Genomic DNA, 25,699 nt, shown 5'->3' on the forward strand with positions numbered 1-25,699 from the left:
TTGCATGTGGACTCTCTTTTACCTCTTCTGTTTACCCTCGGCCATCTCTTTTTAGCTTGATTTCCTTTGGAATCGGGCTCCAAACCTTCTAAAAGTTAATTCCTCTGTGTTTTACTCTGCCTTGCAAAATGAAGATGCTGCAGTAGAGCAAGACTTTGTCTCCTATTAGACCATCAGTTCCAACGGGCAGGGACTCTGATGAAGGGACATCAGGGAAAGAACCGTTCTTTTCCTAGCAAAGCATAGAGTCCTTGTGGGGAGATTTCCTTCCTGACACCTTAGCAAAACTAAGGAGGATGCAGAGCAGCAGTACTTTGGCAGCAGATTTGAGTGTGTCCATTCTGTCTGCAAGCAAGATGCCTGGCTTCTGCAGATACCAGATTCACTTAAGGACTGCTATACCCTAGGAAGGGATCTATAGCCTTGCACGCTCTTTATTTGTAGTAGAGTAGCCTTGAAGCTGACACAGGTGAAGAACATTTTCTTTGCAGCTTTAACCTTTTAGTAGGGTGTCTCCTTATGGGGGAGCAGGGAGCCTTGATGCTGCTGGCATGGGAAAATCATTGCCCGAGTTCTTCACCTGTGGGCTGCAAACTCCCCTTTTGGGGAGAGGGGTGTGTGGGATGATTGTCTGGAAGGCTGGTCTAGATGGAGAATAGCCTTAAACATGAATTCTTATGGCTACAAAAGCCAAAGGACTCTGTTGGATTCTGTTTCAAGCTTCCTGCACTTGTAGAGGAACAGGTAACTGATGTTCTAGGATTGGACAGTCCCTCCATTTTCATTCTAAATTAAAAATGTCTCGAGGGATATTTCTTAGTAAGGGTGGCATTCTTTCAGGGTATTATTTGGAGGAAACTAGCAAAATCTAAATTTTAGGTGTTTGCCACCAGCTGTGGAGCACACAAAGAGCAGGTATGGAACAATAAAGCAAAGCATGTCAGTTTAATAACCAAACACGTCTGCAACCGACATTCAGTTTTACATGTTGAGGCCTCTTACCAAGTTGTTTTTCATCCCTCCAAGCTGAAGGAGAACAGCAGCTCTCGCTTGCTCCAACCCATTCTCAATGCTTCAACCACTAAGAGCTAGCTAAAGTGGTGCTACTGCCAGCTGCTCTGCCTGACTATGGTCTGTCCATGGACGCCAGCCCCCTGCAGCAGCTTCTTGACTCTACAGACGAAAAGCCAATCCACACTTTTAACACATCATGCATAATGAGGTGGCCCTCTGCCCTGGGTGGCATCCCAGGGACTGGGGCACCCTCTGCATGCGCAGAGTTGCCCCATCAGTGCTTGTTAGGATCCACAGCTACTATGGCTGAGGTCAGTCTGGCCCAAACATCCCTTCCAGCTCAAGGTCCTGTGACATCAGTTCTTGTTCAACATCTTGAAGAGCCCAGTGGTGAGAGGCCAGCTCTAATGCTTCCCATTCAGCCTGAAGGAGGAGATAAGAACCAGTCAAGGCTGGGCTGATTCTACTGACACAAAAATTATCCCCATACAAATTATAGACCAGGCTCTAAATCCTTGGGTGCAGTGATTGGCATGAATACCAAAAACAACGATAAAACTTAGGCTGAGGCAAGAAACTGCAAAGTTTTTTTGGGGGGGACTACATCTCCCAGAATTCCCCCAAGGTCAGGATGGCTACTGAGATTACCTTGAAGGCCTTGTTGGGATCAGGGGGAGCAGGCACGGATGGGCCCAGGAACTGGTCTTGCCAAGGGTATTGACCCTGCTCTGCAGCTTAAGAGAAAAATGTGAGGCAGAAATGGATGAGAAAGAAGACTTTGTTACACACCAAGCCACAAACTGAAGTTCTGCAAGTTGACTTAGATGCACACAAATGTTACCTTGGGAGAAGTACCTTGACTAAAGGACCCGCTTCCCCATGAAACAAACAAAACCCACTCTCTGTGCATTACAACACAGGTTCCTCTGTAACGGATCCTAAAATGCTTTGTGCTTCTGACGAGGGATACATACTGTACTCTTTTAAGTCTCAATGTGTGCCAGGGGACCTGTTGCTGCTGCAACAACATTGCTATTCCTTGAACGATAAGGCTTGCAAAGTTTTTATTCTCAGAATAAATTGGTCCAAGCCAACTCTTCAGTGTAGCAATGGCAGAGCAGCACGGAGTATGCAGATTTTTGAGAAAGGGTGGAAAGCATTTGCAAAACTCAGGATCCCGTGGGCTCTTCTAAGCCCTGGGAGAAGAGAGATGCCTAGTCATGCCAGTACACTGCTCTTAAGTGGTGGGTTTTGGTTCATCTCCTTCTCTCAGCTCCTTTTCCTTTCACAATTTGTCCCAGCGGAACTCAGAACAGTTGGGGGATGCTGGCTGGCTGTTTTCTTGTGAAACAATAACATTCCAGTGATTCAAAAGAGCACCCTTGAACTCTGAGTTTGGAATTTCCCCTTCTCATGATCTCCTAAAAGGATGATATGGTGAAATGAAGTGTGGGGGCAAATAATAATGATGATGATGATCAGAAAGTAAGCTTTGCCTCTTGAGACATGCCAGGGGAGTCAGACATCAAGTCTTTGAGTCATGGGAGACAAGCAAACCTAGTTCTCTCTCTTTTGTCACTCTCTCACTTAAAAAAAAAATTTTTTTTTTTTTAGAAATCAGTGTCTGGAGGACATTAGAAGGTTTTATTCTAAGGAAAATCCAGACAAACTGATGATGTAATAAATTAGGCCAATTCAGAGAGGCAGTTTATTCCTCTGAGTGAGGTCAACACAAAGGTCTACCCTCATGAGGTTTACACTGTGCAATAAATCTGTTCCTGGGTTGTACTGTTCCAGATTGGGAATGACAGGAGTGAAGGTTTGAATGAAGAGCCATTATGGGCAGCTCCTTTCACATTTGGGCACTCTGGAATGGGAGGATGGCGCATTTCCACCACCTAGCAATGGGACTTTCGGACAGGTGACAGTGACCCTACAGATTGTTTGGCCTACAAGTCCCATTAATTCGAGCTTGTGTGGCCAATGGTTAAGGAATAATGGAACCGCTGACCAAAAACTTGCCCACCCCTACTTTGTATGCATGCATGCATGTGGATGCCATCCTGCTACTCAGTTATGCTAATCCAATTAGGCTGTGCATAGTGCTTTATTTTGCGGCACCTTGAAGAGTAACAGGTTTTGTTTGGCATAAGCTTTCATGGGCTATAGTCTAGTACTCATGTGCAGCATGTAACCTCAGAAGACAGGTTCACACAGTATGGAGAGGGTAGAACTGTGAAATGTAATAGAAATCCGAAAGCTGCAGTGGAAGACACCATATATATCCTATATGTCCCTTTCTCCCTACAGGGGGCTCACAGTTATCGCTGTTCTGAATAGTAACACTACTTTACGTACACAGGCCTGCAGAGAAGTTGCATTCTGTGCCACTTTGTAAAGCGGCATATAAAACAACAATCCAATCAATAAGTGATAGGTATTTAATTTTTGGTTTTTTGCATTCTGAGTTAAAAACAGATGAACTGATAAACTTTTGACAATTTCCTGCTTCTTTGCATAATGCTAAATGCCCCGTTTCCCCAAAAATAAGACCTAACCTGATGCTTGTCATATAAGCCCTACCTTCCACCATTGTGCAGCAAGCCGAAGATGATGACATGGCTGTATTTGAATAAATGTAGATGGTTGTACATTTTAACCTGTATTTTTTACACCTTAAAAAAACACCCCCTGAAAATAAGCCCTAATGCGTTTGTTGGAGCAAACATTAATATAAGGCCCTGTCTTATTTTCGGGGAAACACGGTAGAAGCTGACGGGGGATGGGTGGGAATAGTGTCTTGTCCATAGTAAGAACTATACAAATGAATTTTGACCTATTGTGAAAATAATCACAATCTGGTACTTCTGCAAATCCTACAAAATCAGATACACATCTGATGAAATGGACTAAAATCCACGAAAGCTTACATCTAATAAAAAATTATTTGGAAAGTACCACAAGACTCCTTGTTGGTTTTGCTGCAACAGACTAATATAACTGCCCCTCTGGAAAAACCTAAAACTATTTTGTTGTTACAAAGGCCATAGGTGTTTTTACTTCAAAGCACTGCCTTACAAGGAACCCATACATTCTGATTCTGATTCTTTCTGTTCATTGGGCACAGTCTGATTTAATTAATCTGTAAAGAGCTTCCAGAATTGTTAATAAATAGGTCTCAGGTCTTAACATAAGCTTTAAAATAGAGTTACCACCTGTCTCTTCATACCCCTTCACATAGACTCGCCCCATTTTCTTTGTTTTAATTTAACACCGGCCATAATCTAATTGTTTACATTAAATATGTACAACCAACTGTAGATAGTTGATGAGGTGTTGAGGCACATTTTGGTCATTGCCTGGTCATGCAACATACTGCAAAACTAAGATGGTCTCCAGGATCTCATTCATTAGTAATGGGAAGTTAGGCAAACTTTACATGAACTCTGATAGGATACTGGCCACTGAATCTGAGGAACCAAACACTAGCTTATTGCTTTGGGAGTTTGGCTGCTCCCAGTAAAATATGCTATTTTTCTGTTCCAAATTTTCTACACATTTAGAAAACTAGATGTCAGGGTGACGTTTCTGATACAGCATTACCCATATGATCAAGTGCATATGTTTTTTTCCGAATTTTAAGTTTTTCTGTTCATAAAGCCTTTCATGTCATATGATCTCCTACAAATAATTGGTAGCAGTCCTGCCCAGAAATACTTCTGCCACATTTCATTTATATACCAGCTTCTCCTTAAGGAGTCAGGACAACATGTCTGGCTCCTCTATCCCACTTTATCATCACAAGAAGCCTTTTAGAGAGAGGTGAGGATGAGAGTAGTGACTGGATCAGGGATACTCAGAGAAGAGCTTTTATGCTTGAACAAGGACCTGAAGCTGGGCCTCTCCGGTCCAAATACAGCTACCCTTTAACACCTACGTATCTCCTCCCTCCATATTGGCTAGGTTGGCCTGGGCTGATGGGAACGGTTGTCCATCAACGTTGGGGCCCTGATGCCTTCTCCAACCCTAATCTAACCCCTACACCACACTGGCCGTGGATCCTGTTCCAGAACAGATCCTATTTTCTTCACATCAGAAGTACTGGGAACAGCACAAAGGATCTGGATGTGAAACAGTCCCAGCCTGAGCTGCAGGGCTGTCTTGTTCCATCTACGTAGCACAAGGCAGCCTCAAAAGACCACATGCATGCTCAATCCTACTAGGCTCTGCTCTTCCCTTCTCTGCTTCTCCCAGCCATCTCTTACCAGTCTCTTCCCCCAGGATGATGATGTACATTCGGCGCAGGCCAAAGACGTTGAGGAAATACCAGGAGGCTGAACTCACCCTGCAAAGAGAACAGCCGTCACTGGCCACCCTCCCGCAGGTAGAACCTAAAGCTGGAATCCCCATCATCCCCTCCCCAATTCAACCCCCACCGCCACCACAGAGGGACTCATCCAAAATCTGGGGATAGGGAAAGAAGTGCTTACCAAGAGGCATCCAGGGAAGGCAGATTAATTCCACGCTGCAGCATGGGCTTGAACCGCAGGGTCAGGGGGAAGGGAACCTTGGCTAGCAGGTTAGGAAGGAGAAGAGTTTAGAGACGCTTCTACCTCCTTCCAAGCTTGACTGCTGACCCATTATCCCCAAGTCCCTTCCTTTGTCTCTCCCTACCCCACTAAAGCTTGTCAGTCCTGCTTTTTGTTGAATGCCCTCCCCCAACCTGGGTGGTGTTCCAAAGCAGAGCTACAGGAACAAGTGGGAAGATCATTGCCGCCTCTACTAATTTTTTTTCAAGGCTTTCCAAGAGTGGGGATACAGGAACCAAATAATCTTGACAAAAACCCTGTGAGACTGTAGTGTAACGCTGTTATTCTTATACTGTATATTATAGGAATTGGAACCTGAGTGCTAGTTGCATATCTTTTTTTTTTGAAAATATAAGAATGTACAACTGACTGAGATCTGAACTAGGGTCTTCCTGGTTCAGGGCTCAGCCACTATCCTGGCCTATGGGTAAAATGGCAAAAATCTGAATTTTCCCATTCATAAAACAGGAATATAAGGACTGAATTAGCAATCAGGCTAAGCTAAGAATTGTGAACCACACCAAACATGAGACAAGCTCCTAGCAATAACAGCATTGGGCTCTGAACGATCTGTTCAAACTATTATGATTTTTAAATAACTCTATACTATACCTTCTACAAAAGTTTCACGGCAGCTTTAAAAAAGGAAGAAGATAAACATGAGGAAGGCTAACAAATCATAGAATTCATATAAAAACATTTAAAAACATACACTAAGACAACAAGCTTCAAAACTGTCACCCTCTACTGTTCTTCTAGTGAGCCTCGTGGCGCAGTTGTTAAACTGCTGTACTGTAGCCAAAACTGTGCTCATGACCTGGGGTTCAATCCCAGGTAGCCAGTTCAGGGTTCACTCAGCCTTCGATCCTTCCGAGTTTGGTAAAAGGAGTACCCCCCCAACTCGTGGGGGGGGGGGCAATTTGTAGCCTGCATTGTAAAACGTCCAGAGAGTGCTTTAAGCGGTATGGGACAGTATAAAAGCAGCATGCTTTGCTTTCTTCAGGCCTTTATTGATTCTCTTTATACTCACTAGCCACAAAGCCAGAGAAAGCCCAGTTGATCCAGCCTCCAACAAGGATCATGGGCAGCACATTGATGATATTGCCTTTCATCATCTCTGTGACCATGGTAGGGTCTGGAAAAAAAAGGGTGGAAAAATATTAAACCAGGATGTGTACCCAAGCCAAAATTTAGGGAGAGCGCAGAAAAGACCTCAAATAATATACTATGCAGAGAAGCCAGCTTCCTGAGAACCTTCACCCTGATTTTTTTTTTGGGGGGGGAAGACGACTAGTTTCTAGTCTCTGTGGATGGGTGTGGATAAGGTCTATGGCAACCCCACAAATTGAAGGGCAGAGAAGTGGCAGCTATATTGAATTAGATTTCCATGGGGCTTATTTGCAAGTCCCCCTGAAAGGCACCTGTCTGTTCACTTCAAAAAACAAAGCCCTTTTTCTGAGGGCCAACACTTTGGGCACCCAGAGCAGTCCCAGCGTCCCTTTCCCACAGAGTGGCCATTCTATCCCTCCTTACCTGTCAGTGGGTTTCGAGGCTGAATCTTACGTTTGGTTTTGCGGAAAAAGCCGCTTTCAGGGTTATTGAAGTAATGTTTGCGCATGAGAAAGCCCTGGAAAAACAAAAAAAGACCACCAAAGCCAGCATATCATTCTGGTGCTTTTTCAAAAAGGAAGAAGAAAAATGTTTAGTATCCCTTCAGGATGCTCAAACCTGCTTCACTTATATTACCTCAAAATTTTTTCTCATGATGATTAAAGCAGCACTGGAGCACAGATCCATCTTTTATCATTCCAGTTTCATTCAGAAAGGAGGCCTGTTAAGTTTACTTCTAGGTAAGCATGCATATAAGGACAGTTTAGAGGTACTAAATTAGTAGGGGGCCATTTCTTGTTCTGAGTAAGGTGAGTGGACAAATGGTCCAGAGATTTGTCCTTCATTGTATCCATGTTGCCAAAATGTATTTGAACTGATATGTGAAGAGCCTTATGGGGGGAGGGGGTTTGCTTTTCTAGCCTAGTTTCTAAGGAACATGTCTCCTACCATATCTCTTTTTAAAAAAATGCATTTGAACTCTGCATTATTTCTCAAGGACACAGCCTCTGTCATGGCAAAACAAGAGATATGGGATGGGCACATGGTGTCTGTGGCTGAATTTCATTTCTGTTCTTCAAACCCCAACAGCATTTGTTCTTCAGGCAAGCAGATCAGTCAAAACTAAACATAAAACATCCCTTTGACTGTTATGAAGAAAATGGTTCCCTAGTTAAATCCATATGCTAAAAGCTCATCAAAAACTCTAACTACAAAATGGCTCACATTTTATTACTTGAAAGGTCTGCATTCCTCTGACCTCTCCCACCCCTTGAAAATGTGAGAAAGTTTCCCTCTTGAAACAGATTTAAAGTTTCCACTAACAACAGCCACACGCCCCTGGAGCCCTGCCTTCTGTTTCCGAACAAGGAAAACCAAGTTCCACTTTCACAGACCTATTGACATTGCATTCAGCTATTAACAAGCAATTCAGAACACTGGGATTTTCAGCATTGTGGTCTACTGCCACCACATTTGAGAGGGCGCAATATGAAGATAAGAGGATTAGCCTTCAGTTTAAACCTCCTGGGTTCCTCTTACCCTTTTAGATCAGTGATGAACATCCCACACAGTTGAGGATGCAGCTTTCCCCGGGTTACTCTGTCTAGCCCCTTGTGGCCCAATCAAGGTCTAGTATGCAATTTGCTCACAGGCTTATTTAGAATGAAAAGAAAATCCCTACCAGCTATAGACATGAAAAGATATTCTATACTTCAGCATTTATTATATATGTATGTAGTGGAAGTATGTCTTTCTACGTTACTTCTCATGTGAATGAGGTCTTGAACTAATTTACAATACTGTAAAAACATAATATTATGGTTATTATACTGCATTTTTATTTCTCAGCATCACTGGTCCAGGGGAGCAGACCAAAGAGTCAAGGCTAACTATTAGGAATGAAATACTAATGTTTAGCTTGGAAAAAAAAAGTATTTGCAGCTTGCTTATGCGTAAATATATTAACTGCTCATTCCACCTTGGGGCATCCAGCTAGGATATGATAAATGATTTCTTTAGCTTCATCTATTATTTATACCATGCTTCCTAATTTTTTTCCTCATAGAATAGTGCAAATAAATTGGCCTTGGATTGAATGTATGAACCCCTCAGTTTCACACTGAAAACGGTCTCATTTAAGCTACAGGTCCAGTTATTGCTTATCGACATGATCTTCCAGGAGGTACTTGGGGTGCTGTCCATGTCATGATTTCTCAAGCCATTAATTAACTAATTAATTAATTTTATTTATTTATTATTGGATTTTTATCCCACCCTTCTAGACAGGGAGTCTACTCAGGGCGGCTCACAATATATTACAAACAGATAAAAACAACAATTAAAATCTACAATAATCAGTCAAGTTTATTGTATTAGCTAAAAGCCGTCACAATTGTTTAAAATACAGATATGGTCAATTAAAATCATGATAAAACCACAGACATATAAAATGATAAGAGACCCCTCATATCTGAGAATCTCCCACACAATTGATCGCAATGGCTTTCAGAAAATTAGCCCGGATGTTTCTGGCCGCTTTTGCGAATAGCGCTGTTCTATACGTAACATAAGGGTCACAATCCAAGAGCAACCTGACCACCTTTGTCTGAGGGCTTTCCTCCTGTAGAGCAGCCAGAATGTTACCCAGGAGCTTTTCTCGAGGGTTCTGATATAGCTGACAATAGAGTAAATAATGGAGAACATCCTCTATCTCACCTGCTCCGCAGATGCACACCCTTAGATGTTTAGGGACATTCATGTACCTGCCATCTAAGACAGCGGTTGGCATCGTTTGGAAGCGGAGTTCTGTGAAAGCAGTTCTCAAGGGGGCAAAAGTAAGTGCATCTAGGTATTGCGCCCTTGAGTGGTTTGTTTTCAACAGGCGGTACCAGTGGGAGAAACCTGAAGAGTGGATTAAGGCCAAGTCCTGGTCATTATCCGATTTATAGAGCCAATCTCTCAACATTCTTTTAACCTCAGAAAAAATGAAAATGTCTGTAGAGAGGGATTTAGATTTTAGTAGGTTTTGAGCTGAAGTTGCCCAGCCGCCACTCTTCCATTGCTCTATCATACAGCGTTTGGGTAGACGGTGGTCAGGCATATCCATCACCCTCTTATAATAAGAGAATATGGCTAAAGTTGCCCTGACTTTGATGGATACCATACCTGTCTCTGTTCTGAGGTGAGCTGCTGGGGTCCCCTGGGGTGCCACGAGGATGTGTCTGAGAAATTTATTCTGTCCTACTTCAAGATGATGTAGGTTGTTCTGATTCATACCCCAGATCTCAATACCATAAAGCATTTGTGAGATGACCCTCCCGGAAAATACTTTTAAAGCTGGGGTTACTAGTTTGCCACCTTTAGAATGAAAGAATTTGACCAGAGCATGGCTAGATTTCTGAACCGATATTTTCATGCTCTGTATCTGGGGTTTCCAGCAGTTTTTCTCATCGAAATGCACTCCCAGGTATTTGAAGGTCTGGACTTGTTCTATTTTGTTTTCGCCTATAGTCCAGTTGAATTTGGGGGGATGCTTTCCAAAAATCATCACTTTAGATTTTGTGTAATTTATTTTTAGTTGCTCTAGGTGGCTAAACTCTTGGAGCTTATTTAAGCTTCGTTTCAATCCCTTTTTGTTCATTGATAATAGAACAATGTCATCAGCATATATGAGACATGCAATCTTATAGTTCCCAATTGAGGGGGGGAAATGGTCTGGATGGTTTAAGGCTGTTACAATATTATTAATATAAAAGTTAAAAAGTAGGGGTGCGAGTAAGCATCCTTGTTTTACCCCTTTGTTGGTGTGAATTTCCTCTGTCAGCCTTCCATCTGTGCTAATCTTTAAAAATCTACAATAATACTATAATCAAGATGGGAAGGATAAACTTGAAAAAACAAGAAAAGTAAAATCAAGTATTGGCAGGAGGGAAGGCCTGTCTAAAGAGCCAAGTTTTTAATTGGCTCTTGAAAATACCCAGCGAGGGTGCCAGGCAGATCTCTGGTGGCAAGCTGTTCCAAAGTCGATTCATCCCCGGACTGTGGGATTTTCATTAACATAGGTTAGTTCTCACTCACAAGTTGCAATACTATCAGTTGCTTGGAAGTAGTTTTGAGGTTCAGTGATTTGACTCATACAAGGGTGTGACAGCTCCGTGAATGCCCATGCTCCCTGGCAAATGAAAGCACTCTGTGCAACATCTTGGAACAATGGTACCTGTACTTTGACAGGACGACTTGGCTTTTCCTATTTTTAAGACCACAGTACTTCCAGTTCACAACTCCAACAGAATATGTTAATAATACTGTGGTTGCCCAGCTGTGAAGAGCAGTAATTTTTCCTTTTCCATCAAATTCTGTTCTGCATTCACTCTATCAAAGCACTTGTTTCTGAATAATAATTTAAGTTTCTTGTGATTTATATTGAGACTTAAATGGGCATAGTATATAAATACTAGAAATAAATAAATACATGATAAAGGACAAAAATGGTAGGGACCTCACAGAAGCAGAAGACATCAAGAAGAGGTGGCAAGAATAGTAGACCCAGGTTCATGTCATCACCGATTGAAAATTTGTAGATCACTGTGGGAACATTTGCCTCTATGAAAATCACAGTGGCCTGGAACAGCGGACAAAATCTGGCCCCTCCAGATGCTGTTGGACTGCATCGCCCAGCATTCCTCATCACTGATTATGTTACTTAGAGCAAATGGGAGCTTTGGGCCACTTCTCCTGCCCCTGGTATAAAGGCAGACGTTCCTTGAAGTAACCCAGTCTTGGTTTGTACAGGGCTTGGCATAGTGATGTTGCATCCCTTTAGACCAGTGGTCCCCAACCTTGGGCCTCCAGATGTTCTTAGACTTCAACTCCCAGAAATCCTGGCCAGCAGAGGTGGTGGTGAAGGCTTCTGGGAGTTGCAGTCCAAGAACATCTGGAGGCCCAAGGTTGGGGACCACCGCTTTAGACCTTTTCTTTACAGCATGTTTGTGCTTTTGTATGATACAAACTTGCATTCAATGTCCAGAAACTAGACCACTGGTTGAAAAGTAGAAAGGCTGGCCATGTCTCTTCCAGACAACCAGCTAAAAAGATCATTATCTGGACAAGTAAACTCAGCATTTTTGCTAGCTCTTTGGCAGATGTACAGAACTGGTATTAGTGCAGGGAAGAACTCAAACACAGCTCAGTAGTTTTGGTACCAGACTTAAACAAGAGAGGATCATGTGTGGAGTAGACTGTGAAATTTGCTGTGTGTATATTTGCTGCAAACAAGTGTTCCAGAAAGAATATTTGATGGATCCCTGCTAAAGAATATGCATAGATGGGGAGGGGAGGGGTCTCCAGGAATCAGTCCCCCCTCCCTGTTACCTTCTCACCTGTTGAGTTAGGAAGCGTCCATTTTCCCTCAGGAGGCGGCTGCGAGCCAGAATCTGCCTGACAGACAAAGAACACTAAACTGTAGTACCGGCATAACTTTTTTAACCTTAATGATAAGGTGTGTTGTGGAATCAGATCCTCAAGTCAAATTTACCACCAAAACACAGAACATGCAAACACCTGAAATTCTGGATGGCACTTCTGGTGTTATTTGCACAAAGCGCATAGTACAAGAAGCTCATATTGCAATTTAAAAACAACAATAAGACTTGTGGCACATTAAAGACTAATAAGTTTTATTTAGTATAAGATCTACAGAATTTATTTTGTTTTTATAAAGTGTTCATCCTTAGGGTGTCACAAGACTTCCGGCTGTTTTTCTAATTCATAAAGTATCTTCTCCAATGCTTAGCTGCCTTTGAAAAATGCATCCTACAAACTGACATCCTACACATACACAACTAATTTCCTTATTGTGAGGCACTTTAAAACTCATTATGGTGGTGGCATAAAAATATTATAAGAAAGTAAACTAAGAAACAATGAAGTTTAGGCCTTTCGGTCCTTCAGTGGTTTAGCTCAGAGTGTCTGAAGACTATGTACTTCTACAGGTACACTCTGAGAGAAACAGACATTGCAGGGGTTCACATGTAATGACTCCCTTCCATCATCATCATATGAAGCCCTGCTAGAAGATTACAGTACTGTACTTGTTTCTAATGCTGTTTGTCATCAGATTATTATAGTGCTCCTGCTGTATGGAGCCTGACGCAGTACACACCTCCCCTTTCTTCTGTAGGCAGACTTCTTCGTCATTTGGGGATTATTCATTCATTCATTCATTCATTCATTCATTCATTCAACTTGTATCCTGCCCCCATTAGTGTCAATATACTACTGTACTGTACTATGGGCAGGTTACAACACGCCTAATAGAAAACAAAATAAAAATTGAAACATTAAAAGCAGCAACAATAACCCTAAAAACATGTTTAAATAAAAATTAAAAAATAAATTTCTTTAAAATAAAAATAAAACCCTTTTAAAAAAAGTAAATAGATTAAACCGTTTTTCTTTATTGCAGGACAAAGGATTTTTGAAATGTTTATACCAACTTGGTTTATATTTATTGCTGATGTTTTTCGTACTATATTCGTTTGATTTTTTTTTTTAATTGTATACTCACTGTTTTTAGATTTAAATATTGTCTTTTAATGATGTAAGCTGCCTCAGGCCCTTTTTAAGGAGAAAGGCAGGGTAAAAATATTTTAAATAAAATAAATAAATATTGTGGTTCTATTTTGTTAATTTTATTACTACTCTCGATTTAGTTCCTACGTTCAGCGATTTTGTGCATTTGAGCAAAAATAATGGACAAGCTATTGTTATTTTAAAACAAGCAATAAATAGGGATGGGCTTTTAGCAGTGGTACTAATCCCACCTTCCCTTTCTCTTGGCTTGGCTGGGTAGAGCTGACAGGATTAAAAACACAGAAAGAAGCCCAGCTCAGAGTCCTGTCAAAACTCCACGCTTTCCACCCAATCCATAAAAATCCACATAAACCTACAGCAGTGGTTCTTAACCTTGGGTTAACTCAGGTGTTTTTGGACTGCAACTCCCAGAAGCCTTCACCACCAGCTGTGCTGGGTGGGGTTTCTGGGAGTTGCAGTTCAAAAACACCTGAGTAACCCAAAGTTAAGAACCACTGACCTACAGTACAGCACGTACTTCGGGCCCCGCCTCCAGCCGGCTCAGCGATTGGAAACGTGGGCGTGGCCTCCCGCAAAGCCCCGCCTTCCCTATCTCCCGCCGCTCACGTGTCCTGCCGTTGCTCGCGCCAGCCGAGCTCGCGCTCGCCGCGCAGCAGCCCCGCCACGCGCAGCCGCAGAATCCCGACAGCCAGCGCGATCCAGGCCACCGGCAGCAGAACCCAGAAGCGGATCGAGCCGTCCAGGCGCAACTCCGGCGCCGCGGCCGCCATGAGGCGAGGTGGAGGGCGAGTGGCGAAGAAGGAACGTCCCGCCCGCTGCCCGAGAACTAGTTATAAAAAGAAAAGTTCGAAGCCGACCTTATTAGGAACGGGACCGGAGGTGGCGTCGGATGACTTCCGGTGCCGCAGTCCTGGCTTCGAGTTGCCCATCGTGTCTGCTGCCCAAAAAAGGAACGGGGCCGAGTAAAGTCGCTTGCCTGCTATTCAACGGGAAAGGATAACGGGCGGAAAGAGGACCCGTTTCCTCTTAGGAGTGACTGTTCTGCATAGGAGGCCTCTGTTGGGCAACGAGCTGCATATAAATCCCTGACATAAGCCTGCCCCCCCACTCACCCCTCCCCATAACACCTGACTTCCCTTTTATTGTAAGAGTGTAACGTGGAGAGCTAAGTTACTTCTTTAGCGGCCCAGCGGCCTCAGCATCGGAAAACAAGGAATGCAGTGGCTCATCTCAGTTGCAGGTGGCTTTCCAGCTCGCCTCGCGTCCTTGTAGGGGTCAGAAACAAAAAAGACCTGCAGCGCCGGAGAAATAACGGGAGAGGATAGAACGAAATGTTTTATGCTCAACACGTTCCTTTCCTCGGTAATTCCCGTTTGCTTTCGTTGGTGGGGTGCTGCCTGCATGGCTGGTAGGAATTCCTGCGAGGGAACCTGTCCTGTCCCTGCCTGTCTGGCGCAGTGACTCCGGAAGTGCTGGCTGGAGGGCGAGGACGCCAACAATCTTGCTTTCTGGGCGAATTAAAGTGGATGCCTTTGGAGCCTCTTCTTCAATAAGGAAGCTTTTGGACCAGACTTCCCGGAGCGCAGCTGGACCTGCGGGCTGGTTTAGGAGGAGAAAACCCCGTTGGCGGATTACACTTTTTCCTTCCCTGACTCTTCATCACTTATTTTGATGAGCTGAATGACAGCAGGTTATATTTTAGAGGGTCCCCATAAAGGCAAGGAAGTGAGAGCTCAGTATATTATCAGACTGGACATTATTTGCATGCATCTTAAAATGAGGATTGGAGGAGATTTATTTGCAAATAAATATCACATATAGGATGCCTTGCCTTTTCAAGATCCACTTGGTTCCCCAACCGTAACTATCAACTTCTGCTAATTCTTTTTGCAGGCTGCTGTTATTAATAGCTTGAAACTTCACAGCAATGCTGCCTGAACAGCAAGTGCAAGAAAAGGTGCTTCAGTATGAGGCTTTTATCAGTGATGTTCTGCAGAGAGATCTCCAGTGAGTGATTCTAAAAAATGCCATTTCTCAAAGCCCCATCCTCTGACTATCCTACTGCATGCAGACACATGTCATAAATTTAGATTTCTTTTGGTTCCGTTTTCTTTTTAGTGCTGCCAGAGAGTTATTGCTGTTTTTTTCCACAGGAAGGTGTTGGAGCAGAGGGATGAGGTCTATGAAAAAATTGCTCAGTACCTTCAACTCAAGAATGTTATTGAGCGATTACAGGTAATTTGAAACCTCTTTCCTCTCCAGAATATTTTATCATAAAAGATTCTGGCAGTATCTCAGACAAGATAATGCAGTACTTTTGCATAACAGACAAATGGAGAAAATTTATTTAGAAGATCTGTTATTTGTTGGAGTATCTTTCCCTGAAAACACCAGGCCGTTCAACCCTTTCTTCCCAGGCCTGCCTTCTTTAGATTGCCGCTCCGAGAGAGGCTAAGAAGTTGTTTACCAGAAATCGGGCCTTTTTAGTCATGGCCCCATCCTTGTAGCTCCTGATATGCTAGACCCCCTCTGTCCCTTCTTTTAGGAGCATGCTGAAGATCATCCTGTTTCGGGAAGCATTCAGGGACATCCTCTTAGAAGTTAATAATTAGCTGTGTTTCCTGATCCTGCAATCATTTGAGGTTTCTTTTTGATTATTGTGAATGTGTTATAATAATAACACTTTTAGAACTGCAGAGCTGGAAGGGACCCTATGGATTTTTGAGTCCAGCTCCTGTCAAGGAGGCCCAGTGGGAATTTTACTCCCACCTCAGATACCTAAAGCACTGATATCCAGCAGTTCTAGCTTAATGTTGGTTTGGTGGGTTGATTGATTATTATTTCTTGTTCTGTTGTAAACTGCTGAGAGTAGTGCACTGCACTGTCAGTAGTATGTAAATAAATATAAGAATGGCATTCCTCAGAGAAGAGGAACTGATAAACTTGTATTGTTTTGCTTCAGGAGGTAGGAAACAAGGAGCTGAAGACACAAGTAGACCTAGGCTGCAATTTCTATGTCAACGCAGAAGTGTGAGTAGAACAAAGATAGTGTGTTGTGAACAGTGCACAAACCATGGATCTGTGTGTTCATTTCACTGCATATTCTACCACCTTTTTCCTGATATATGACTTTTGAGTACACAATAGAGACCTATATCCATGATAAAATGTAATTTTAATGGCTTCCTTTATTTTAAAAGTACCTGATACTATTATAAAAGTAGGAATGGGCCAGATGGCCACTAATCCTACCCTTTCTAGTAAGACAAGTGTCCTTCTCACAGTCACACCATAGAAAAGCCCATGCAATCCATTAAGTTCTTGTCCTATATTAGGAAAGGAGATGGATCATGTTCAAGTGTGCAAGTAAATAGCCTCAGGCAATCGACTGGATCATTTTGTTTTCTTAATTACTTGGAGAAATACTACACCAAAGTAAGGAAATTTTGGCTCTCATGTTGTTGAAGTAAAATTCCCATATTCTCAGTCAGTGGCTGTGCTGATTAGATCTGATGGGAATTGAAGTCCAACAAAATCGAGTGTGCTGTATCCCTTCTCTAGCCTGAAAGCCCCTTGGTACCTGCCACTCATTGAGCTGTTAAAGGCATGGAATCTCTGTAAAACAGAAGAGGCCCAACTCCCCATGTAAATTAATGTAGTGAAAGTATCTCCATGATTAATTTCTCACATTTTCCAGAAAGTGGCAGAAGAAGAGAGGTGCTGGATCAGGCCAAAGAGACAGTGGTCAAGCAGATAGAGGGCATATCCTCCTTGTGCTCCTCCAGTGTGGTTCACAGAAGAATGTTGTCTGCCTTCTGTAACTAATGTGTAGCTATGATGATAGCTTTATCCTCTGAATTTGCCTAATCTCCGCCCAAAAAATGGATTAACTGACACCACTTGTGACAGTAAAATTGATAGCTTTAATTCTGGGCTTTCTGGAGAAGGATTTGTTTTTGTTTATCTTGAATTATCTTTCATTCACCTTCCCTGAAAGACCTTGGGTTCTTGTATCATGAGAGGAAAGAAAAGTGGTCTCTGCCCCTTTTCTAGTGTAATATATAATTTCATAATCATATGAAAGTCCCTTTATACTGAGTCAAACAATTGGTCCTTCTAGCCCCATATTGTCAACACTGAATGGCAACATTCTTTCCAGAATTTTAGGCAGGTTTCTTTCTTAGCTGCACCTGAATGTAGTACCCAGTGTGGTGTAGTGGGAAGAAGGGCAGACTAGGACTAGGAGACCTGGGTTCGGTTTCTTGCTTGGCCATAGAAATTCACTGGGGTGGTGGTGAGAGTGATAACAGGGAAAACAGTCCTTAAATATGTCACTTACTTTGAAAGCTCTAGTAGGGTTGGTGTATGTTAGTTCCAACTTCATGGCACACACACCTGAGCATGTTGGAGATGTGTCATATTGTTTACAGCTTTTCTAAAATGATAAATACTTATCAAGAAACACCAGGTTAATCTTGGTAGAAGGAACAGGATATAAAAAGTCCACTTTTTCAGTTAGTCAAGGAGTGACTGTACAGAAGTTTAAACTCTTCAGACTGCTCTCTGCTCAGCTATGTCTCTTCTTTTTGCTGTTTTTTTCCATTAATGAATTGCTTTTGGCAACAGCTAGTCCTAATGCTACACACTTCAGAAGTCTGCCTTTTGGGCTGAAGAATGCAGCATGCTTCTAGTTTTTAAATGATGCATGCGTGTCATTGGTGGGAGGAGGAATGAGAACTTGCTTTTAGAAACCTGATCTAAAATCTTAATATGTAAAAGGCAAAATGATATGTATGATAGTTGGAACTATTCTTAGAAAGAATTATTTAGAATTATTATGAAAAAAACTGATTATTTAAAAGATGGAAGGAACAATAGTGCCAAGATTAGTATTTGTGAAACACTGGAAGAAGTCTGGAATACCACAAATACAGGAATTGATAGTAAGAATACTGGGAACTGAAAAAATCAATATGTTAACAGACTAGCTGAATCTAAAAAAGGAAAAAGGAGCACTGGGAAACTTGGTGGTCACTAAATATATGATTGCAAAACACTTAGAATGGTGGGCTGATATACAGTCATAGTATAGGAAGAGTTATGTTTAAATACAGTGGTGCATCGCTTAGCGACGTTAATCCGTTCCAGGAAAAATGTTGCTAAGCGATTTAATCGCTAAGCGATTTTAAAAAGCCCATAGAAATGCATTAAAACATGTTTAATGTGTTCCTATGGGCTTTAAAATGGACCTTATGCAAAGATCCTCCATAGGGGCAGCCATTTTCGGTGCCTCTAAAGCGAGGCAAAACAGTGGGTGGCCATTTTGTTTTTCTGGCGGCCATTTTGGAACCGCCAATCAGCTGTGCAAAAAGGGTCGCTTTGCCATGATCAGTTCCCCGCGATCATCACAAAGCGATTTTTTCCCATAGGGGCCATTGCTAAGCGATTGCTCTGGCGATGGCCAAAACCCCATCACTAAGCGATTTCATCGCTCAACGGAGCGATCGCTAAGCGAGGCACCATTGTACTAAATAAATATTAACAGCTACATAATTAATAATTAAAATTACAAAATATAGGTCTGAATTTATATTTTCCTTATATATTGTATATATACTCGTATGTTATCTGGAACTACGCTTAGAAGTGATTATTTAGAATTATTATGAAAATAATGATGTGTATTTTGTTTGTTCAAATCCACCCCCTCTAAATGTATCCTTGTCCCAGTTACCCCCTACCCTGCCCTACCCTTTAAAGAAGAAAATAATTAAAAAAAATTAAAAAAATCTTAATATGGGGGGGGAAGACAACACTAAATGCTAACAGAGACCTGAGATCATGAGATGTGACTGTTTTGGTTCTTTTGTCCTTTCTCCCTGCCTCCCTTCCAATAATCTTATCTCTTAATATAGCTGGAACAAGAATCAAATTTTTCTGGTAGTGAGCATGAGCGTTTTGTTTCTTGATTATCTGAGAATTTTTCCACACTCATCATTTTCTGTATGTCACAAAACTTGTAACCTGGAGTTTTGGACCTTTAGGGGTTGTGGATAGGAAGAAGGCAGCATGACAGCAAAGTTGAGTTCTTATCCTTGAACGAACCCTTTCTGGATATAAGAAAAACAGACTCTGTGTTGGAATGTAATTTACAAGACAAGCACCAAATTTAGACTGTTTTCCCACTAGCATTTGCCCCTATGCAAGGACAGATGGGTAAGTGTGAAGTCGCACTTCTTTCTCACCACTTTTGCTGGCCGAGGGCCAAGAACAGCATGAATGCACATTGGCCCATAACAAGAGGCTTGGAACACAGTATTGCTTACGAAAGAGTGGTGATGGAAAGGGACTCATTGTACAAGAATGCAAATATAGTTATGTTTTCTAACATCGTATAGGTTTATTTCTATTTTTTTCTTGAAGCTAGTAACTCAAAATCAGACAGTTGAAAGTCTGCTCTATAATTCCAAGCCCAAATATGAATTGAAATCCAGCTACGTTTAACAACTTAGTTATTAGTTAATAATAACAACTAATATAGCAAAAAACAAAAATATTGGCTCCTCGCATCTCAGATGTGCCATTAGAATGCAAGTATTTTCTCAGGTATAGTCTGATAAAAAAACAGCTATAGTATGGACAAAAACACATGGAGTGAAAGTCTGCTTTGGGCAACTGGACTTTCTCAGCTTCTTCACTCCTGTGTGTCCCTCCCCATCCCTGAAATCTGCTCCAGAGACTTCCTCAGCTTTCTGGAGTAGGTTTTGAGAATATGTAGGGGTCTGCAGGAAGAATGCCATCATCCCTACTCCAGTAACAGAAGCCATTCTGTCTGTGGGAAAGGCTTCATTGGATTTCAGCCTTAGTATTTATGTCCTATGTACAAAGCACCTCCTGTACATCGGCTAAAATCCGGTTGCTTAGTGTAGCAAATTGCACTAGAGTAGGTGAATTTGGTGGTGATTTGGTGAATCAAATCAGCCTACTCTAACAGCAACAGCTAAAGTAAGTTAGAGTTAAAGTAAGCCCATTTGAATCAATGGTACTTATGGAGTTGATTCACCAAATCATCCCCTGATTCAGTGAGTCTGCTCTTGTTCAATTTATTGTGCTAAGCAACAGGATTTTGCCCCTTACCTGTATAATCCTGTGCTAACTCTATGCAATAAGTCTTGTGCTGTTATTCTATCATTTAGACATGGATTTGAAGCTGAAGAGTAGTGCTAAAGTCATCTGTTAAATTCAGGACTTAGATGAGATTTAAATCAGGGACTTCCTGCTTCATTTTTTAAGAATTTAAATCCATGAACTCTTCCCAGATTCTATATTCATGGATCTGTTTTCAAAAAATATTTAGTAATGAGTTGGACACTTGTAGGAGACTGCTAATAAGATGCTATTCTGTGCTCTACCAAATATTATGTTGCACAGGCTTTATTGACTATAGCAGTGGTTCTTAACGTGGGCGATAATGCCCCCCAGGGGGCGATTTTATTTTTTCAGGGGGGCAGTAGAACAAAAAGGGGCGGTGTGGGGGCGCTGGAGCAGAAGGGGGGCGGTAGGGGGGCGCTGGAGCAAGCCAAACCTGTGAAGATGGCTACAGCCTTTTTACAGTGTGCATGAATATATATTTTCCTCCAATCTTAATTTAGTTTCAGAGTTTTTGTCTTGAAAGTTTTAGTTCCTGCATTGCAGTTTGTTTTTACGCCCTTTTTAATATTTCTTTTTGCGTCTTAAAATTCGCTTGCAACTAAATAATGTTACTTTTTGGGGGCATTTCATTTTCTTGGAATTGAATTTTGTTTTCAGGGGTCATTGGATTTAAGTGTCATAAATAAATAAATAAATAAATAAATAAATAAATAAATAAATAAATAAATAAATAAATAAATAAATAAATAAATAAATAAAAGGATATCATCACCGTGGGGAGGGGGGCGATGATAACTTCCTCAATGGCTCAAGGGGGCGTTTCTTTCAAAAAGGTTAAGAACCACTGGACTATAGCATCATTTTGATCTTTAATCTATATTTTATAAATGGTGTGAAATAATCTCCAAGTTAACCCCCTTTATACACTCCCCCATTGATGCCCACCCTGTCTGATCTTTGCTCTGAAGAGCCATTGGCTCTTAACCTGGGTAATCTGATTCTCTCCCTCCCTCCCTGCTGACTCCTTCCTTTTGCTCACTTGCCAGCAACGGCAGCAGGTTGAGAACATTGCTGAGCTTAGCTGACTTAGTTTAAATTGTGTTACAATACCTGGAGAGTTGCACTTTGCCCATTCCCCATTACAAGAGAGACAGTAAACTTGGAGAAACCTTCACCAGCTGAGTGCCTTCTAAATTCCCCCATTCTTTTAACATTGTACAGTGGTGCCTCGCATAGCGACGTTAATCAGTGCAGCAAAAATCACTGCAAAGCGATTTTGTCGCTATGCGATTTTAAAAAGCCCATAGGAATGCATTGAAAACCCTTCAATGCATCCCTATGGGCTTAAAACTGAACTTTAAGCGAAGATCCTCCATACGGCGGCCATTTTCGCTATCCGGTAAGCGAGGAATCCGTCCCTAAACACAGCGGCCAGCCATTTTTTTTACCCGGCGGCCATTTTGGAACCGCCGATCAGCTGGGGGAAAATCATTGCTTTGCAATAATCGGTAAGCAAAACAGGGTACTGATCATCGCAAAGCAATTTTTCCCCATTTAAAACATCGCAATGCGATCGCTTTTGCGATCGCAAAAAGTTCGTCGGTATGTGATTTCAGCGTTAAACGGGGCACCCGTTAAGCGAGGCACCACTGTACCTGGGTGGTTCTGATAGTTGTAGTTTTAAACTGGGAAAAGTTCCTCTACTGATTTTTATGGCTCTTACGGTTTTTCTGTCACATGGCAACACTGGATATTTTAGGTTATGTGCAGGAAGCTCATCATGACGAATTAATGGAAGTGTTTTCCTGCTTTTTTATCATCAGCCTCTTTTCCTGCTGTTCCCTACCAGTCTTAAATTAATACTTGAAGAGTGGTGACACTGTATACCTGGGTTTAGGTGTAGACCAGTTACTGCTCAAAACTTCCTCTAGCCAAAAGGGCTGAAAATATGCTTTGGAAAAGAAGTCTTCAACGGTTATCAGTGGGATTCTCAGCTATGAAAATAACTGCTCCCTATAGTGCCTATTATAGCCTTGCTTTCCCTAAATAATCTTGCTAACCGTTTTGAAAAAAGCAGTAGTTTTGTCTTCTATTGAAGAAACTACTGTAAAGTGTACTTCAACACACTTAAAAATGATTCACTTAGCTCTAGTGCATTTTAATTATTGGTATCATTAATTTTGTAAACCTTTTGTCTTGCATTTTAGACACATACATTAGATCCAAATGCATGTAGTGTTCTATTAATGTAACCGTTTAGTAGCTAGGTTGTGCACAGCAGTCATAAGTGTGTATGTGTGCGTGCGTGCATGCTTGTATGCTTTTTTTTCTCCATTTGCTGTTTTGCTGCTCTAGGTGTCATTCCTGCTCCTGGTTAACTTTTTGAAACTGAGACGGTGTCATTAGATACATTTTAAGTGATGTTGAACTTGGCTCTGTTTCAGTTTTATTTTGTGGGTCCTCTGATGCCAATGGTGTGTTTTCCTCCATATGTGATAACCTATATCTTAAGCCTGCTTGGCAGATGTCAGTCCAGCGTTTTCTTCCATTCTCTTCTCTCTGGAAGAAAGATAATCAGTTTTTCCAGAAATGCCTTTCCAGTTCTGAGGTACTCTTTAATATGGAAATTTACAGTAATATAGAACCTTTATTGTTTTGCCTAACAGTTAAATACCATTGCTGCATGTCCTCTCCTCAACAGATAGGATGTTTCTCATTTCTTTTTAAACTCTTTGGCCATGGCCAACATATGCCATTTTAATTTCTTTCTCCACACTGCTGCAGGCCAGACACGTCCACTATATTTGTAGCATTGGGGTATGGGTTCTTTGTGGAGTTGACGCTTTCTGAGGCCCTCACGTTCATTGAGAAGAAAAGCAAACTTCTTACAGAGTGAGTATGGGGGACCCAACCTTTCCACTTCTGCTTCCTTACAACCCAAGGACATTTCAGTTCTTGTGGGTTCCCCTTTGGACAATTTAATTCATCTTTCTCTAGCTTGCAAGGTCATTTTTTTCCATCAGCCATTAGGTTCTGACTGCTGCTGATCATGATAAGTGATGAGAGCTGTGAAATTAGGGTGGGCTTGATCAAATATATAGCCTGCTGGCCAGATAGGTTCCAGGCTTTTAATTTTCCAGCAGTGTTCTTGTAGGGGTATGAATGTTTGGAGTTCTAGTTTTTTTGGACTCCCAACTCTCTAAAGTCCCAGTTAGCATGGCCAATGAGAACAGATTATGAGATTGCAGTCCAAAATATCTGGTCTGCCAGATGTTCCCAGCCCTACTTTCGAGCATAACTACCACCACCTTCAGCTAGTTTTATAGTCACTATCTTACTGCATGGAACTCTGGGACTTGTAGTACTATGTGGAAGAGATAGCTGATACCAAATAATCAGGGCCCGCTGTAGTAAAGGGCTCAGGATTCTTTGGGAAGCCAATATAGTTACATTTTCATTTCTGCTGTCTGCCAAAGGGCATTGTCTCAGCACTCCAAAAGGGTGAAAGGGCCAAGCTGTAAGCATTACTTATAGGATTTGGGATAGGACCTGGCTCCTGGACATGCTTTTAGTGCTGGCATCTGGTTCTGGAACATGTAGGATTAAAAGAGTATCTGGGGAGGCCCCCCTTGTGCTGTCAAATAAAGAGGCAGGCTGTTTTGTACACTAATGCAACTATATATTTGGATGGTGTTTCAGCATAAATGAAAATGACTTAAATCAGTTATATATATGCATGGAGCCAGTCCAGCACAGGTAAAACTTATCAGCTGTAAACAGGCACCTGTCCCTTTTTTGTGCTGCTTAAAAATTTCAGGATATGTTTTGTTTTTATGAAGTTCCACTGTAGTAATATGGCTTGCTGTCTGGTCAATGTGCATAGGATTGCAGTCTTTTGCAAGCTCAGTGGGTATACCTAGCTACATTGCAAAAGAGCCAGCCCCCTCAGTACACTTATGATTGTTCTAAGAAAGGTGTAGGGAACTTGAGGTCCTCCAACGTTGTACTGTAACTTCCATCATCTCTCAACATTGTATTGAATAGGGCTGATGGGAGCTGCACTCTAGTAACATTATACACCCCTTGTCTAAGAGCTGCGAAATTTATAGGCCGGGTCCACTCTTTCTTAGCTTCTGTGGATTTTTGTCTCCTAACAGGCTCAGCGAAACCCTCACCAAAGATTCTGCCAAGATTAAAGCCAACATCCGGATGGTTTTAGAGGTAGGGTGGCATTGACAGTACTTTTGTTATGGCAGAATAAGGGGGGCATGTGGTATATTAGAAGGTGTTAATTGATCCAAGTAGGGAAAAGGAGGAGCCAGGCAGAGCAGTATCCATGGCTGTGTGAAGGAGACAAAGTGTGCTGTCATGAGATTATATGGATTATCTGCTTCTCCTTGGGGTGCTACCAGGAATGGAAGACAGGTTGTCTTGTAAATATTTTTGGTACAGAAATCCAGGCTCAAAATGTGTGTCTCCCATCTCATTTTCTGGCAACAGGGCTTGCGTGAACTCCAGGGTCTCAAGGATCTGCCTGAGGAGACCAGAAGGGACATCTTTCTTTAGGCTACTAGCCTTGCCTATCCAGAAGGAACTTCCCAGTATGCTGGAAGAAGAGGTCATGACTTGGGCATTTTGATGGCAGCAGGGACTGTGCATCTAGCTGGCAGAACACTTCTGAGTGTGATATGGTGAACATGAGACAGTGATAGGACATTGTGAAGGGGGCAACTATTCTTAGAGTGAGATTGACTAGTTGAATTCTCTGTCCCATATACTTGCCCCCTGTCGATCTCTGCTTACCAAAGCAGTGTTTCTGAGGAAACAATACATCTCAATTGTTAACAAGAATAAAAGTTTTGCTTTCTAAGATGTTGGTCCTTTTGTCCCACATCTCCACTCATCCACTTCCTTTTTAGTATTAATCTTTGTCCATTACATCTTGATTGAAACAGGAATATCTGTTACCTTGCTGAGTATTAGAAGTGTCTCAGGTAGCAGAAGGAGTAATTAAGCTAGGGAGAGAGTTATCCTTACCTCGCCACTTCCGTACTAGTTTAATACCTTTGCCAAGTCTTGTTAATAGAAAGAATATATGTTCCTGGTTGTTCTTTCTGAACTCACCAGTGGTTGCCAACCGTTGAAGAGCAGATAACCTGCTGTAAAATCTCTTCTGGTTGTATTTTTGACAATGATATTTCAACATAGGGTCAGGGTCCAATGCCTATTGTGGCAACACCTCT

At 41.9% G+C, this 25,699-nt stretch overlaps 2 protein-coding genes across 5 annotated transcripts; one reads left to right on the forward strand and one right to left on the reverse strand.

The window, feature by feature from the left end:
* Nucleotides 1-930: 930 nt before the first annotated feature.
* LOC110081149 (ER membrane protein complex subunit 3) lies at nucleotides 931-14,219 on the reverse strand. Of its 2 annotated transcripts, none has more exons than XM_020797628.3 (8): nucleotides 13,911-14,219; nucleotides 12,092-12,149; nucleotides 7,137-7,230; nucleotides 6,634-6,738; nucleotides 5,505-5,586; nucleotides 5,280-5,359; nucleotides 1,663-1,748; nucleotides 931-1,437 (listed from the first exon to the last, which is right to left on the reverse strand). In XM_020797628.3, exons 1-8 carry the CDS (start codon nucleotides 14,072-14,074, stop codon nucleotides 1,327-1,329), a joined length of 780 nt encoding a protein of 259 aa, XP_020653287.3. In that variant the 5' UTR covers nucleotides 14,075-14,219; the 3' UTR covers nucleotides 931-1,326. The 2 variants fall into 2 exon arrangements, with proteins under 2 accessions (XP_020653287.3, XP_072847417.1); XM_072991316.2 differs by lacking the exon at nucleotides 13,911-14,219 and adding an exon at nucleotides 12,874-12,942.
* On the forward strand, nucleotides 14,195-25,326 carry UXT (ubiquitously expressed prefoldin like chaperone). 3 transcript variants are annotated; one of them, XM_020797629.3, is made up of 7 exons: nucleotides 14,195-15,029; nucleotides 15,198-15,311; nucleotides 15,458-15,539; nucleotides 16,267-16,334; nucleotides 23,241-23,348; nucleotides 24,614-24,677; nucleotides 24,957-25,326. In XM_020797629.3, exons 2-7 carry the CDS (start codon nucleotides 15,232-15,234, stop codon nucleotides 25,020-25,022), a joined length of 468 nt encoding a protein of 155 aa, XP_020653288.1. In that variant the 5' UTR covers nucleotides 14,195-15,029; nucleotides 15,198-15,231; the 3' UTR covers nucleotides 25,023-25,326. The 3 variants fall into 3 exon arrangements, with proteins under 3 accessions (XP_020653288.1, XP_020653290.1, XP_020653289.1); XM_020797631.3 differs by having other exon boundaries at nucleotides 14,196-14,666; XM_020797630.3 differs by having other exon boundaries at nucleotides 14,202-15,021.
* Nucleotides 25,327-25,699: the final 373 nt, after the last annotated feature.

This window comes from Pogona vitticeps, chromosome 2, assembly GCF_051106095.1.
Source record: "Pogona vitticeps strain Pit_001003342236 chromosome 2, PviZW2.1, whole genome shotgun sequence".
Lineage (NCBI taxonomy): Eukaryota > Metazoa > Chordata > Lepidosauria > Squamata > Agamidae > Pogona > Pogona vitticeps.